The 14,776-nt window shown below is 44.3% G+C and overlaps 1 protein-coding gene across 3 annotated transcripts in view; it reads right to left on the reverse strand.

The window, feature by feature from the left end:
* The window catches only part of radx (RPA1 related single stranded DNA binding protein), a 72,556-nt gene that overhangs the window by 37,803 nt on the left and 19,977 nt on the right, over positions 1-14,776 (reverse strand). For all 3 annotated transcript variants that reach the window (XM_072271032.1, XM_072271033.1, XM_072271031.1), the window contains exons 6-9: positions 13,230-13,321; positions 12,996-13,118; positions 10,046-10,138; positions 294-461 (exon numbers count right to left, since the gene is read on the reverse strand). In XM_072271032.1, the coding sequence (XP_072127133.1) occupies positions 294-461; positions 10,046-10,138; positions 12,996-13,118; positions 13,230-13,321 (476 nt within the window). The remainder of the gene's footprint in view (positions 1-293; positions 462-10,045; positions 10,139-12,995; positions 13,119-13,229; positions 13,322-14,776) is intronic.

Here is a 14,776-nt window from a genome sequence, read left to right on the forward strand (position 1 = left end):
GAACATGAGAAGCTTTAGATTAGTAAACTCTACCAAATAATTTACATCGTGGGCACATCCTTCCCGCCATTGGTAGTATCTATAGGCTGCCTCAAGAAGACAACATCTATCATCCGCCCTATTCACCTCTCATCCTCCTCGGCTCCAAATCCAAAAGCCCTAGCTCGTTCACGTAACGACATAAGACACCCTCTCTATAATTCTGGTAAATCTCCTCTCCACCCTCTCATGCTTCCCATAATTCCTTTCGTGTAATTTAAGTCGGTGATAGTAAATCTCATTCTGTTTCTCACCATTGAGATTTTTGCAGTAATCCTGGAAGAGGCGGGGTGCTGGGGGAAATGAGTAATGGCCGCCAATGACCGACCTCCTCAGCAGATCCTTCTCCTGCTGCCCTTTCACCCACTGAATGAAGTGCTGCACCTTCGGGTCCTGAGTGTATGGCTGTCCTTTGTGGTGCCCTGAAAATTAACAGAAAGAGCTGTCAACATAACGGATTAGAATAAGTCATGAGTTACAGGGGACAGACAGGAAGGTAGAACTGAGGCCAAGGACGCATAATCTTATTGAATGCCAGAGGGTTGGTAACATGGCAGCACAGATTTCACACGACTGAGATAAGGAGATGAGAACTCATTCCTCTATCTAAAATCAGGGAGTTATTGTGAACCAGCATGTACTGAATGAAATTCGGGGAAAGACGGAATTTAAGCGGATTGTGTGTTTAGTTGAAAGGACATTAGCAAGACTGTGGGGAAGAGCAGAGGTAGGACAATCAATTGGTAACTTTCGTTACAGCGCCAGAGTAGGTATAGTGGATCAAATCAACGCTTGTGTTGATTCCATGTCTGAACTGCCACGGATGGATCTATTTTCAATTTCTAGGTTTCAGAGCTGCTGATAAATTGTCATAGGTAGATCCATCCAACAACAACCAGGAGATTACTTATTTACTGCCTGTTATGCCACTAGCATTTAGGTCAGTAATGAAGATCCTCATGGGAGGTCTTGGCCTGTGACGTGAAGAATGGTAGCTATGAAAACGGCAAACAGAGTTGGGGCAATGATGCACCCCTGTCTGATCCCAGTCTCAACCTTAAAAGGTGCCATTTCAGAGCCACTATTGCTGATGACTGTTGCACTCTTATCATTGCGTAAGAGCTGCAGATCATTGTGTAAGAGCTGCAGAATTTTGAGGAATTTCTCTAGGCACCCAATTTTGGACTGTACCTGTCAAAGGGCAGCACAATTTACAGAGTCAAATGCTTTTGTAAGGTCTACGAAGGCCTTATAAAGTGGGAGATTTTGTTCCTGGGCTTTCTCCTACAATTGACGTGCTGTAAAAATCATGTCAGATGTTCCTCTGGCTGAATGGAAGCCACAATTAGACTCAGGCAGGTGATCTTCTGCCAGAGGTGAAAGCCGGTCACGTAAAAATTGGGTGAGCACCTTTCCTGTTGTAGAGAGGAGGGAGATGCCTCAATAGTTTCTGCAGTCAGCTTTGTCACCCCTTTTGAAGAGTGTGACAATCAGGGTGCCCCCGGGTTCCGCTGGAATCTTCTCCTGGTCCCAGATCTTGACAGGCAGGTCATGAATATGATCTAAAAGTTCTGTCCCACCTTCCTTGATGATTTCTGCTTGGATTCCATCAGGTGCAGTGGCCTTGTTGTTCCTCAATTTCTTGCAAGCCATCTCCAACTCTTTGACACCAGGAGGCTTATTCATATCCTCCTTTGATGGACCACTGTGGGAGCTGGTCGATGACTTCAATGTCAACAGTGATGCTACAATTAAGTAGGTCCTGAAAGTGATCCTTCTATTGAGAATTGATGGCATCATTGTCCTTTAGCAGCCTTTGTCCATCTTTGGAGTGAAGGGGGTTTAGGCCACGATGGTTAGGGCCACGCACTGCCTTGGTGGCAATGAAGAAACCCCTGATATCACCCGAGTCAGCAGGCTGCTGTATTTCTAGAGCTCTCTCAGTCCACCACTGATTCTTTATTTCCCTTACTCTCTGCTGGACTAAGGCCTTAGCTTTGGAGTGGGCTTCTCTTTTTGCCTTGCAGTTGATGTCCTTCTGCCAGGCACAGAAAGCTTTCCTTCTGTTGTTGATCAGCTCTTATATTTCATTGTAATTTTTATCAAACTAATCTTTGTTTTTCCTGGTCTTGTATCCAATGATGTTTTTACAAGTATCAAGGATGGTGGTTTTTAGTGTCATCGTGACCTTAATTGTCCTTCGAAATACCTGATAGTATGCCGTCTAGGTCGGTGTAGAAGGTCTCCCTAACATTGTCTGGTAAGTCCAGGGCTGGAGCGCAGGCAGTCACAGCTGTAGCTATCTGGTTGTAAGTGAGCTGAAAGCACACTGTCATGAGGCATTCATCAATGTCAACTGGCAACTTGGAGAGGTGACTGACGATGCTTTACTTTATGATGAATCCAGCTCCGTAGATTCTGGGTTCATCAGCTGATTTCCTCTTCCAGAAAAGGAAGGGGAAATTAGCTTTCCCCTCCTTCAATTGTCCTTCTTTGGCCAATCGCATTTCAGAAAGGGCAGCAACGTCAATTTGGAAACTTCTCAGCTCTCTTGAGATGAACGCAGTACGTCTTTCAGCAGGATCACTGGTTTCTCTGTCCATAAGTGTCTTCCCATTCTAGACTCCAAAATTCATACACTTCTGTTTCAGACCGCAGTTTGGTGATCCCACTGCACATGGTAATCCAGTCAGGAGTGTGGAGGCAGGCTACTTTTTGGGCACACTTTCTAGCCCCTTCCCCAGGTGAGCAGAACAGGTTCTGAATAGGGCTGCTCAGTCATGGGTGCAACTGCCAAAAAGCTCTATCTGCCTCAGTCCAAGAGCAACATGCTGTATCTAACACACACCATCTGCGTGCCAGGTTGTGGCTGGGAGCTCCCAGACCTCGCTGTCCTGCTCCAGTCACCACTTCCAGGTCACCATAGGGCTTTCCCCAAGTTGGTCGATCAGATTACCAAACTAGGAGAAACGCCTGTGCATCAGGTCTTCTCATGTGGGGAGACTGATGCACAAGCAGCCAACACATGGCCTTTGACAGAGAAAGGGTCAAATCCCCGTGGCATGGAGAACAAGATGATGGGGGGCCCTCTTCTGCCGCAGCCTTCCTCCATCTTCAGAACCTTGTGGTGATCCTCATAGGTCTAAGATTCTGGAGACTCTAGTTTACCACCATCTTCCGCCTGCTCCACCATTGAGGTCCCAGTTGGACCATGCTTCATCAGGATCCTCCTCCTTGACCTTGCCACTAAGCTCCAGACAACATCGTTCTCAGGTTTTCAGGATTACACAAGCCTCTCCACCATAAGGTGCTAGTACCCACAAGGAGTCCAGATTCTCTATAGGACAGACTGGGTGCTCTTTAATCTTAACAGGTTCAAGGCAAAGAGCAAGGCACCAACTACTTCAATCATGGATCTCCAATATGCAGGCGACAACGCCATCGTAGCTGTCCCTGAGGAGGATCTGCAGTGCATCATGGGTGCTTTTGCTGGAGCATACAAGCTCCTGGGACTTGATCTAAACATCAAGAACACCCAAGTCCTGCACCAGCCTGCTCCAGATCAAGCTCCTAAACCTTCAACCATACAAGTTGACAATATCCTTCTGGAGAACATTGATCATTTCCCAATCTTGGCAGCCTTCTTTCTTCAAGAATCAACATTGACCTTTAAATAAATCACAGAGAAGGCTGTGCGAGGGGAGCTTTTGCCAGGCTGAGAAAGAAGATTTTTGAAGATCAGGATACCAAGACTAACACTAAGCTTCTCGCCTATAAAGCTAGTCCTCCCCTCCTTACTACATGGAGCTGAGTCATGGACAACTTGGAGCAGGCACAAAATGTCCCTAGAAACCTAACGGCAAAGATACCTCTAAAAAATTCTGAGAGTTAGCTAGAAGAACAGGCATACTAACTCCAGCACCCTGGAGGAAGCTAATATTAACTCCATAGCCACAATCGTGACTCAACGCCAATTGTGATGGGTCGGCCACTTCATCCTTGTGCCTGTCTCCCTAAGCAACTTCTTTTCGGCCAACTCAAGGATGCAAAGCACGCTCCAGGAGGGCAGAAATAGCAATCAAGGGCAATATCAGGACCCGCCTGAGGAAGTGCCAAATCAACTTGAATGGATGGGACAAATTAGCACAGGATAGGAAAAGCTGGAGAAGGACTGCCTATGAGGGGACAGCACAGCTTGAATAATACCGGCACTGTGCCGCTGAAACCAAGCGGCTTCAACGTAAGGAGAGACTGGGAAAGGCACAACCAGCTACATCCACCACCACCTCAATAACTTACACCAACCACCACTGCAAAAGGACTTGTGGATCATGGATTGGCCTCTTCAATCATCTCAAGACCCACAAGTGACCAGATCAACCACCAGGCGAAGAATCACACTCGACTACGAGTGATTGCTGATGAATGAAGGTCCTCCAATTCAGGTGGTGTTCAGGGCATCCATTATCATGTTAGTAGCTCAGTTTTCACTATTGTCAGTCATGCAAGTTCCTGGTGGAGACTCAGGAATACTCTGATGTAGAAGGATTCTTCATTGCTGTTTCTGTAACAATTTTGTTTTATCAAACAGGGTTGTTAGCCCTGAGCAGAGCCCTTGTATCTGGAGGACCAGTGGACCACTTTTAGTCTGGCATCTACCCTTTGACCTGTTCGGCATAGGTGACCCTACCAAAAGCCAAAGCATAAAGCCTTGACTTCAGCCAACATAGCTCTCTGGGTCATTGAGGCAGATAAACCTCCAAACCATGACAAAGCTGGGGTCCTCATGGATGAATAACTAGGAAGCATCCCTCAAAGGCTCTCCTGAAGAGGGAGTCTGCTTTTATTTCACCAGAGTACTGATGCAGGGTTTTGGCCCAAAACGTTAACCATTCTTTTCTTTCACAGACACTGCTTATCATGTTGAGTTCCTCCAGTCATTTGTTTTGTATGCAAAACTTCAAGCTCTTCTATATACACAAAAAAACCACATCTGAGCAAGGAAAGACTATTCCTTTATACAGGTATTCCCTTTGTGGTTTATACTTGCAAGCTGTGAAGTTAGGAACAGAAATACAAAGGGCACTGTCAGGGAGAAATTAGTCTGTAACTTAGTTCAATAGGTTTCAGATGACAACTCAGACCTACAGAAGGAAAGCGAAAATGAATCGTTTGATATTTGAATCCGCAGATTGAATTGCAGCCTTCTGTTCATTTATCTATCCCCTATCTGTGACAATATGAATGCGATGCGAAGGGAAGTACAAAACCCTATTAAAATGCAGTGGACTGTGCAGAATCATATAGGCAGCTGTTAAAACCCTATACTGTTATTGCTGGATCCACAAGAGACTGCAGATAGTGAAATCTGCAGGAACACACACATTGCTGGAGGAATCAGTGAGTCCAGCAGCATCTTTGGAGGGAAATGGGCAATGGACAATTCAGCTGAGACCCTTCATCTAGAGCGGGCACGTGGACATATTCAGCCAGATGAAGGGTCTCGACCCAAAACGGTGACTTTTCATTTCCTTCCATAGATGCCAGCAGGCTCTTTGAGTTCCTTCAGCTTTTTGAATGTTATTATCGATAGGTCTGAAAACAGGCTTGTGATTTTTTTTGTTTTGCAAAGCATAATTTAAGAAGAACATCATCATCATCATCATTATGGTGTTTAATGATATCATCATTTTTTTTGCTGTGTCATATGACATCATCCACGTGCTAGCGAGGGCAAGAATAGTCGGATCAGGCAGATGAATGCCTGGCTGAGAGACTGGTGTAGGGGGCAGGGCTTCAGATTCTTGGATAATTGGGATCTCTTCTGGGGGAAGTATGACCTGTTCAAAAAGGACAGGTTACACCTGAACCCGAAGGGGACCAATATCCTGGCGGGAAAGTTTAATAGAGCTGTTAGGGAGGGTTTAAACTAATTTGGCAGGGGAATGGGAACCGGAATGATAGAGCGGAGGAAGGGGAAAACAGAAATAAATCTAAGATAGTGAGCAGTAAAGATGTCAGGAAAGACAGGTAGGTGATGGGGCAAATGGGTAGCCATTGGGATGAGTTGAAGTGCAATAAAGTTGCAGTGAAATCAAAGCAAAAAGTATCAAATACTGGTCTTAAGGTGTTGTACTTAAATGCACGCAGCATAAGGAATAAGGTGGATGATCTTGTTGTACAGCTACAGGTTGGCAGGTATGATATTGTGGCCATCACTGAGACCTGGCTAAAGGATGCATGTCTCTGGGGGCTGAACGTCCAAGGATACACGGTGCATCGGAAGGATAGGAAGGTAGGCAGAGGGGGAGGCGTGGCTTCATTGGTACGAAATGATATTAAATCATTAGAAAGAGGTGATATAGGATCGGAAGGTGCAGAATCTTTATGGGTTGAGCTAAGGAATAGCAGGGGTAAAAAGACCCTGAGGGCAGTTATTTATAGGCCTCCAAACAGCTGCAGTGCTGTGGACTACAAATTACAACTGGAAATAGAAAAGGCTTGTCAGAAGGGCAGTGTTATGATAATTGTGAGGGATTTTAACATGCGAGTAGATTGGAAAAATCAGGTCGGCACTGGATCTCAAGAGAGAGAATTTGTAGAATGTCTGCGAGATGGCTCTTTAGAACAGCTTGTTGTTGAGCCCACTAGGGGATCGGCTGTACTGGATTGGGTATTGTGTAATGAACCGGAGGTGATTGGAGAGATTGAAATGAAGGAACCCTTAGGAGGCAGTGATCATAACATGACTGAGTTCACTGTGAAATTAGAAAAAGAGAAGCCGAAATCTGATGTGTCGGTGTTTCAGTGGAGTAAAGGAAATTACAGTGGCATGAGAGAGGAACTGGCCAAAGTTGACTGGAAAGAGACACTGGCGGGAAAGACGGCAGAGCAGCAGTGGCTGGAGTTTATGCGAAAAATGAGGAATGTGCAAGACAGGTACATTCCAAAAAAGAAGAAATTTTCGAGTGGAAAAAGGATGCAACTGTGGTTGACAAGAGAAGTCAAAGCCAAAGTTAAAGCTAAGGAGAGGGCATACAAGGAAGCAAAAATTAGTGGGAAGACAGAGGATTGGGAAGTTTTTAAAACCTTACAAAAGGAAACCAAGAAGGTCATTAAGAGAGAAAAGATTAACTATGAAAGGAAACTAGCAAATAATATCAAAGAGGATACTAAAAGCTTTTTCAAGTATATAAAGAGTAAAAGACAGGTGAGAATAGATATAGGACCGATAGAAAATGATACTGGAGAAATCGTAATGGGAGATGAGGAGATGGCAGAGGAACTGAACAAGTATTTTGCATCAGTCTTCACTGAGGAAGACAGCAGGATACCGGACACTCAAGGGTGGCAGGGAAGAGAAGTGTGCGCAGTCACAATTACGACAGAGAAAGTACCCAGGAAGCTGAATAGGCTAAAGGTCGATAAACCTCCTGGACCAGATGGAATGCACCCTCGTGTTCTGAAGGAAGTAGCTGTGGAGATTGAGAAGGCATTAGCGATGATCTTTCAAAAGTCGATAGATTCTGGCATGGTTTCGGAAGACTGGAAGATTGTAAATGTCACTCCGCTATTTAAGAAGGGGGCAAGGAAGCAAAAAGGAAATTATAGACCTGTTAGCTTGACATCCGTGGTTGGGAAGTTGTTGGAGTCGATTGTCAAGGATGAGGTTACAGAGTACCTGGAGGCATATGACAAGATAGGCAGAACTCAGCATGGATTCCTTAAAGGAAAATCCTGCCTGACAAACCTATTACAATTTTTTGAGGAAATTACCAGTAGGCTAGACAAGGGAGATGCAGTGGATGTTGTATATTTGGAATTTCAGAAGGCCTTTGACAAGCGGCCACACGTGAGGCTACTTAACAAGATAAGAGCCCATGGAATTACAGGAAAGTTACATACGTGGATAGAGCGTTGGCTGATTGGCAGGAAACAGAGAGTGGGAATAAAGGGATCCAATTCTGGTTGGCTGCTGGTTACCAGTGGTGTTCCACAGGGATCAGTGTTGGGGCCGCTTCTTTTTACATTGTACATCAACGATCTGGATTATGGAATAGATGGCTTTGTGGCTAAGTTTGCTGACGATACGAAGATAGGTGGAGGGGCCAGTAGTGCTGAGGAAACGGAGAGTCTGCAGAGAGACTTGGATAGATTGGAAGAATGGGCAGAGAAGTGGCAAATGAAGTACAATGTTGGAAAGTGTATGGTTATGCACTTTGGCAGAAAAAATAAACAGGCAGACTAGTATTTAAATGGGGAAAGAATTCAAAGTTCTGAGATGCAACGGGACTTGGGAGTCCTCGTACAGGATTCCCTTAAAGTTAACCTCCAGGTTGAGTCAGTAGTGAAGAAGGCAAATGCAATGTTGGCATTCATTTCTAGAGGAATAGAGTATAGGAGCAGGGATGTGATGTTGAGGCTCTATAAGGCACTGGTGAGACCTCACTTGGAGTACTGTGGGCCGTTTTGGTCTCCTTATTTAAGAAAGGATGTGCTGACGTTGGAGAGGGTACAGAGAAGATTCACGAGAATGATTCCGGGAATGAGAGGGTTAACATATGAGGAACGTTTGTCCACTCTTGGACTGTATTCCTTGTTTAGAAGAATGAGGGGAGACCTCATAGGAACATTTCGAATGTTAAAAGGCATGGACAGAGTGGATGTGGCAAAGTTGTTTCCCATGATGGGGGAGTCTAGTATGAGAGGACATAACTTCAGGATTGAAGGGCACCCTTTCAGAACAGAAATGCGAAGAAATTTTTTTAGTCAGAGGGTGGTGAATCTATGGAATTTGTTGCCACGGGCAGCAGTGGAAGCCAAGTCATTGGGCATATTTAAGGCAGAGATTGATAGGTATCTGAGTAGCCAGGGCATCATAGGTTATGGTGAGAAGGCGGGGCACTGGGACTAAATAGGATAAAATGGATCAGCTCATGATAAAATGGCGGAGCAGACTCGATGGGCCGAATGGCCTACTTCTGCTCCTTTGTCTTATGGTCTTATGATCATTATGTGCCATGTTGTATGACATGGACAATCATGGTCTACATGACCATGATTTTTCTTGGCAAAGTTTTCTACAGAAGTGGTAGTGGTTTGGCAATGTCTTCTTTTGAGCAGTATCGTTACAAGACAGGTGACCCCAGCCATCATCAATATTCTTCAGAGATTGTCTGCCTGGCGTCAGTGGTTGCATAACCAGGGCTTCTAATTTGCACCAGCTGCTCATACGACCATCCACCACCTACCCCCATGGCTTCACGTGACCCTGACTGGGGGGTGGGAGAGGTGCTAAGCAGATGCTACACCTTGCCCAAGGGTGACCTGCAGACTCACAGACAGGAGAACTTTACACCTCCTTTGCTAGGACGTATCTCCACCCTGCCACCCGGACAGGAAAGAAGAGCAAAGTCTGAAGTGGGACATCTTGGGAATTTGTTATTCTGGTAGACGAAATTCAGCCTGAATAAAGTGAGGCTGTTTTCCCTGGAGCATAGAAGGCTGAAGGACGATGCTACAAAGTTTTATAAAATCATAAGGGGCAAAAATAACGTGAATGTTGGCAATCTTTGTCCCAGCATTCAGCGACCCTAGCACAAGGAGACACAGGTTTAAGGCGAGAAGGAAAATTTAAAGTGAACGCTTGGAAGAGTTTTTCCACAAAGAAAGTGCAATGTACGCAGATGTATTAGAAATTTGCTGTGGCGTATTGGCGTGACATGCAACAAAACACAACAAAATTCAAACAATAAAATTGTATAAAATATTCAAAAGATATTTGTACAAGTACATGGATGGAAAAGGATTAGGGCAGGGGTTCCCAACCGGGGGCCATAGACCCTTTGCTTAATGGTATTGGTCCATGGCATTAAAAAGATTGGGAGCTCTTCCACTGGAGGTACCTGGGCCAAAAGCAGGTAAATGAGCTTAGCTCAAGACAGCATCAATGAGTTGGGCCCAAGAGCCTGCTAGGTGCTGTTTGACTCTACAACCCTGAACCTACCCGTGATGGATATCTGGCTTTCGTTGGAAGTTGTGAGGTAGGGAACCGTGAACTCTCGAACCACTCTCATCTGTGTGCACACCAGGTACGTCACTGGGGGAAAAAAAGAATTCAGTCATCAGTTTGCTTGTCTTTCTACAGCAGATATCACCATCCTATAATAGAATTAGACCATTCAGTCCATTGAGTCAGCTTTGCCGTTCAATCATCACTGACTATTTTTATTTATCCATTTAGAGACAAGCCCTTCTAGCACAACAAACCACGCTGCCCAGCAACACACCTGTCTAACCCTAGCCTAATCACAGGGCAACTTGCAATGACTAATTAACCTCCACCCACATGTCTTTGGACTGTGGGAGGAAACCCATGGGGAAGAATGGTACAAGCTCTTTACAGATGACGTTGGCATTGAACTCCAGTAATAGCATCGCTCTAAACGTTTCTCTTATTTTACTTTCTCTTAAGCCCATTCTCCCACCTTCTCCCTGTAACACTTGGCCTCACACCAGCAAAGAACCGATTAATCTCTGCCTTACATACACCAAACGACTTGGCCTCCACCTCACTCTGTAGCAATGAATTCCCCAGATTCACCCACTTCTTGTTGAATTCTCCCAGTGATATTTACAAATTTAGAATGAAAGACTAGACAGAGAAATGCATGCTAATGTCATATTTTTAAATTCATTACAGTCAGATATCCTATATCTGGGTTTCTGAGTCATGTGGCATATAGCGACTACTTCCCCGTATTTCAATTGAGTGGATGCTTTAAGACAAAAATCAAAAATAATTGCAGATTTTGTAATTCTAAGATCAAAAACAGAAAATGCTGTAAATACTCAGCAGGGCAGGCAGCATCTGTGAAGGCAAAAATGAGTTGGTGTTTCAGCCTCATAAAGTGGACCACACTGGGCATGTCACATCACTCACTTGCCCAACACCAGACCCCAAAACAAAAGCTTTATTTCAAGCTCTCTGATAGGATGACATTACCAGGCAGAAGGAGGAACGGTATGGGGGCAGCATGGTAGCATAGCCGTCAATATAACACTTTACAGCGCTATTTGTAAGATTGGGATTCGATTCTCGCTGCAGTCAGTAAGGAGTTTGTATATTGTCGCCTTGATCACATGGGTTTCCTCCAACATTCCAAAGATGAATGGGTTAGGGTCAGTATGTTGTGGGCATACTACATCGGTGCTGGAAACATGGCGACATTTGCGGGCTGTCCGCAGCACGTATTCGCACTACAGTGGCTGTTGATGCAAATACTTATACTTACTTATACTTTATTGTCGCCAAACAATTGATACTAAAACGTACAATCATCACAGCGATATTTGATTCTGCGCTTCCTGCTCCCTGGATTACAAATCGATAGTAAATATTAAAAATATTAAAAATTTAAATTATAAATCATAAATAGAAAATAGAAAAATGAAGAGTAAGGTAGTGCAAAAAAAAGCGAGAGGCAGGTTTTGATGCATTTCTCTGTATGTTTCAACATGCATGTGTCAAATAAAGCAAACCTTTGGTCTTTAAAGAAAATTTTCAAATAATGTACACAAAGCTCTCTTGAAGAAATGTAATAATCTCATTGACTCCCATTTGTCTATTCAATTGGCCACCTCCTGTCCCAAGTGCAGAAGAGTCTGTGCTTTCTGCACTTAACTCAAAAGCCATTTGAAAACCTATAAAACTGAACATTCCTAGATCGTTTCAGGGACTCTGCATTTCGATGTTTAATATTCTGCGTTATTCGCTCGTTTTTTTTTTGCCGCTTGCTTGATTTGTTGGTTTTTTTTTGCGCACTGGGTTTCTTTGAACTGGTTCCAAGGTACCACTTTGTTTCATGGCTGTCTGCAGGAAGAAGACTCTCAAAGTTGTATACTGCATCCGTACTTTGATAATAAATATATGTTGAGTCTTTGAGGCAGAAGCAAGCTACCCTCAAGTTTGAGAGACTGTTGAACAGGAAGAAAGAGACACACCTGGCCACAGTGACATGACTGGTCAAATTGGTTTGCGGGCCTTTAACATTCCTACTGATGCTGCACTGGTTAAAACAAAACAGACCATTTTCATTCCATCTTGTTAATTTTTTAAAGCCAGCAGTGCTTTTCAAGCACAACAGGCTGTGGAGTTCTCATATTCTCTGGATAGTTGGACAAACATTTTAGTCTAGTTCTCCCCTGTGCAATACTGAGATCCATAGACGTGAGCGCATTCACGGGTACGCGCATACACACAGACACAAAGCTGTATAGATACCTCATAAAGCAGTGGCTGTTAACTGTGATATTTAGATACAGAGTAATGCATGCTAAATGCTGGAACTCAGTAGCTCTCGCAGCAACCACGGAAAAGAATAAAGAGTCAGCGTTTCAGGCTGAGACCCTTCAGCAGGACTGGAAAGGAAGGGAGAAGAAGCCAGAGAAGGTGGGAGGGAGGGGAAAAGAGTACAAGTTGGCAGGCAACAGGTGGTGACAAGTTCCCAGGAAAGGTACGTGCCTGTGGTAGCAGATCTGGGCGAGCACATGGTCAAAGAGTTGGAGGGCAGCAGAGATCACAGAAGGGGAGCAGTGAAAGATGGTCTTCCCTGAAGAAGTTTTAAACGTCTTCAGGGTAGGTTCCCCTAGAATAGACTTTGCAATGGAGCAGTAAATCATAAACACAAGAGATTCTGTAGATGATGAAAACGCAGAGCAACAGGCACAAAATACAGGAGGAAGTTAGCAGGTTAGGCAGTATCTATGGAAAGGAGTAAACAGTTGACATTTTTGAGACCCTTCATCAGGACTGGAAAGGGGGGGGGGGGGGGGGAAGAAGCCAGAATAAGAAGCTGGAGGAATATTTAGATACAACCTAGTGTTACAAGTAAAATAGGTAATTTACACTGGTACTCCGGACTCACTAAGTGTTTAATTACTGAACTGTTACTTACACGGGTGAACTTGTTGAAAAGTTTCAGGCTGTGAAGTTGCAAATATTTCAAGGATGAAAGGTTGCTGGGTGCTGCCATCTACAGCGTGTACCCAGCGGTACAGGTAGAAATCCTCGCTGCCTTCTGCATTGGGACAAACATGCAGCAGGGTTAGACACTCCTTTTGATTGTTAGAAAACAACAGCCAAAGTGCAACTGGAAACTTCTCCCAGCAGCCACGCCTAGAAAGATTACCTTCCTTTCTTCTTCTTTGACACCTTCCCACAAAGGTCACGACTCCAATAACATCACACGTGTAAGCATCTGGGAGTTTATCCAGTTCCACTCTAAAGGGACAAAGTCAGGTGAAATATCACTCCAGAACAGTCTGAAAATGGAGCACTTACACTCAGTGGCCACTTTATTAGGTACACCTGTACCCTTGCTCATTAATGCAAATATCTGATCAGTTAAACATGTGGCAGCAACTCAATGCAAATAAACATGCAGACATGATCAAGAGGTTCAGTTGTTATTCAGACCAAACATCAGAATGGAGAAGAAATGTGACTTAAGTAACTTTGACTGAAGAATGATTGTTGGTCGTTTGAATATCTTAGAAACTGCTGATCTCTTGATTTTCATGCATAACAGTCTTTAAAGTTTACAGAGAATGGTGCGAGAAACAAAAAACAAACAGGTAAGTGGCAGTTCTGTGGGCAAAATGCCTTGTTAATGAGAGAGGTCAGAAGAGAAAGGCCAAAATGGTTCAAGCTGACAGGAAGGTGACAGTATTCCAAATCACTACAGTGGTTACAACATGTAATATAGTGTAGGGACATGTATGGTCAAGCATTTTGGTAGAAGTAAAGGTGTAGACTATTTTCTAAATGGGGAGAAAATTCACAAATCAGAGGTGCAAATGGACTTGGGAATCCTCGTGCAAGATTCCCTAAAAATTAACTTGCAGGTTGAGACAGTGGTAAGGAAAGCAAATGCAATGTAAGTATTGATTTCGAGAGAACTAGAATACAAGAGGAAGGATCTAATGCTGAGTCTTTATAAGGCACTGGTCAGACTGCACTTAGATTGCTGTGAACAAACAAGGCTGGATTATTGTGAGCTTGCTTGGGCCCATTACCTGAGAAAATATGTGCTGGTATTTTGCAGAGGATCCAAAGGAGGGTCAGGCAAATGATTCCAGGAAAGTAAGGGTTAATATATGATGAGCGCTTGATGGCTTTGGGCCCAGAGAGCCTGTACTCGCTATAGTTTAGAAGAATGAGGGGGGCATCTTAGATAGAGAGGAGATGTCAGGGGTAAGTTGTTGTTTTTTTTAAAACGCAGAGTGGTGAGTGTGTGGAATGGGCTGCTGACGGCAGTGGTGGAGGCGGAAGTGACTCCTGGATAGATACATGGAGCTTAGAAAAATAGAGGGCTATGGGTAAAGCCTAGGTAGTTCTAAGGTAAGGGCCTGTATTGTGCTGTAGGTTTTCTATGTCTCTATGCATGTTGAAAGACTTGGATAGAGAGGGCATGGACAGGATGTTTCCTATTGTGGGGCAGACTAGGACCCAAGAGCAGAGCCTCAGTACAGAGAGAGGTCCAGTTAGAACAGGGATGAAGAGGAGCTGCTTTAGCTAGAGAGTGACAAAGCTGTGGAATTCATTCTGGAGAACAAATCATTGGGTATATTGAAAGTGGAGGTTGACAGGTTCTTGATGGTGTCAAAGGTCACGGGGAGAAGGCAGGAGAATGACATTGAGAGGGATAATAAATCAGCCACACCGGAATGGCACAGC

Source organism: Mobula birostris, chromosome 10, assembly GCF_030028105.1.
Source record: "Mobula birostris isolate sMobBir1 chromosome 10, sMobBir1.hap1, whole genome shotgun sequence".
In the NCBI taxonomy this organism is placed as follows: Eukaryota; Metazoa; Chordata; class Chondrichthyes; order Myliobatiformes; family Myliobatidae; genus Mobula; species Mobula birostris.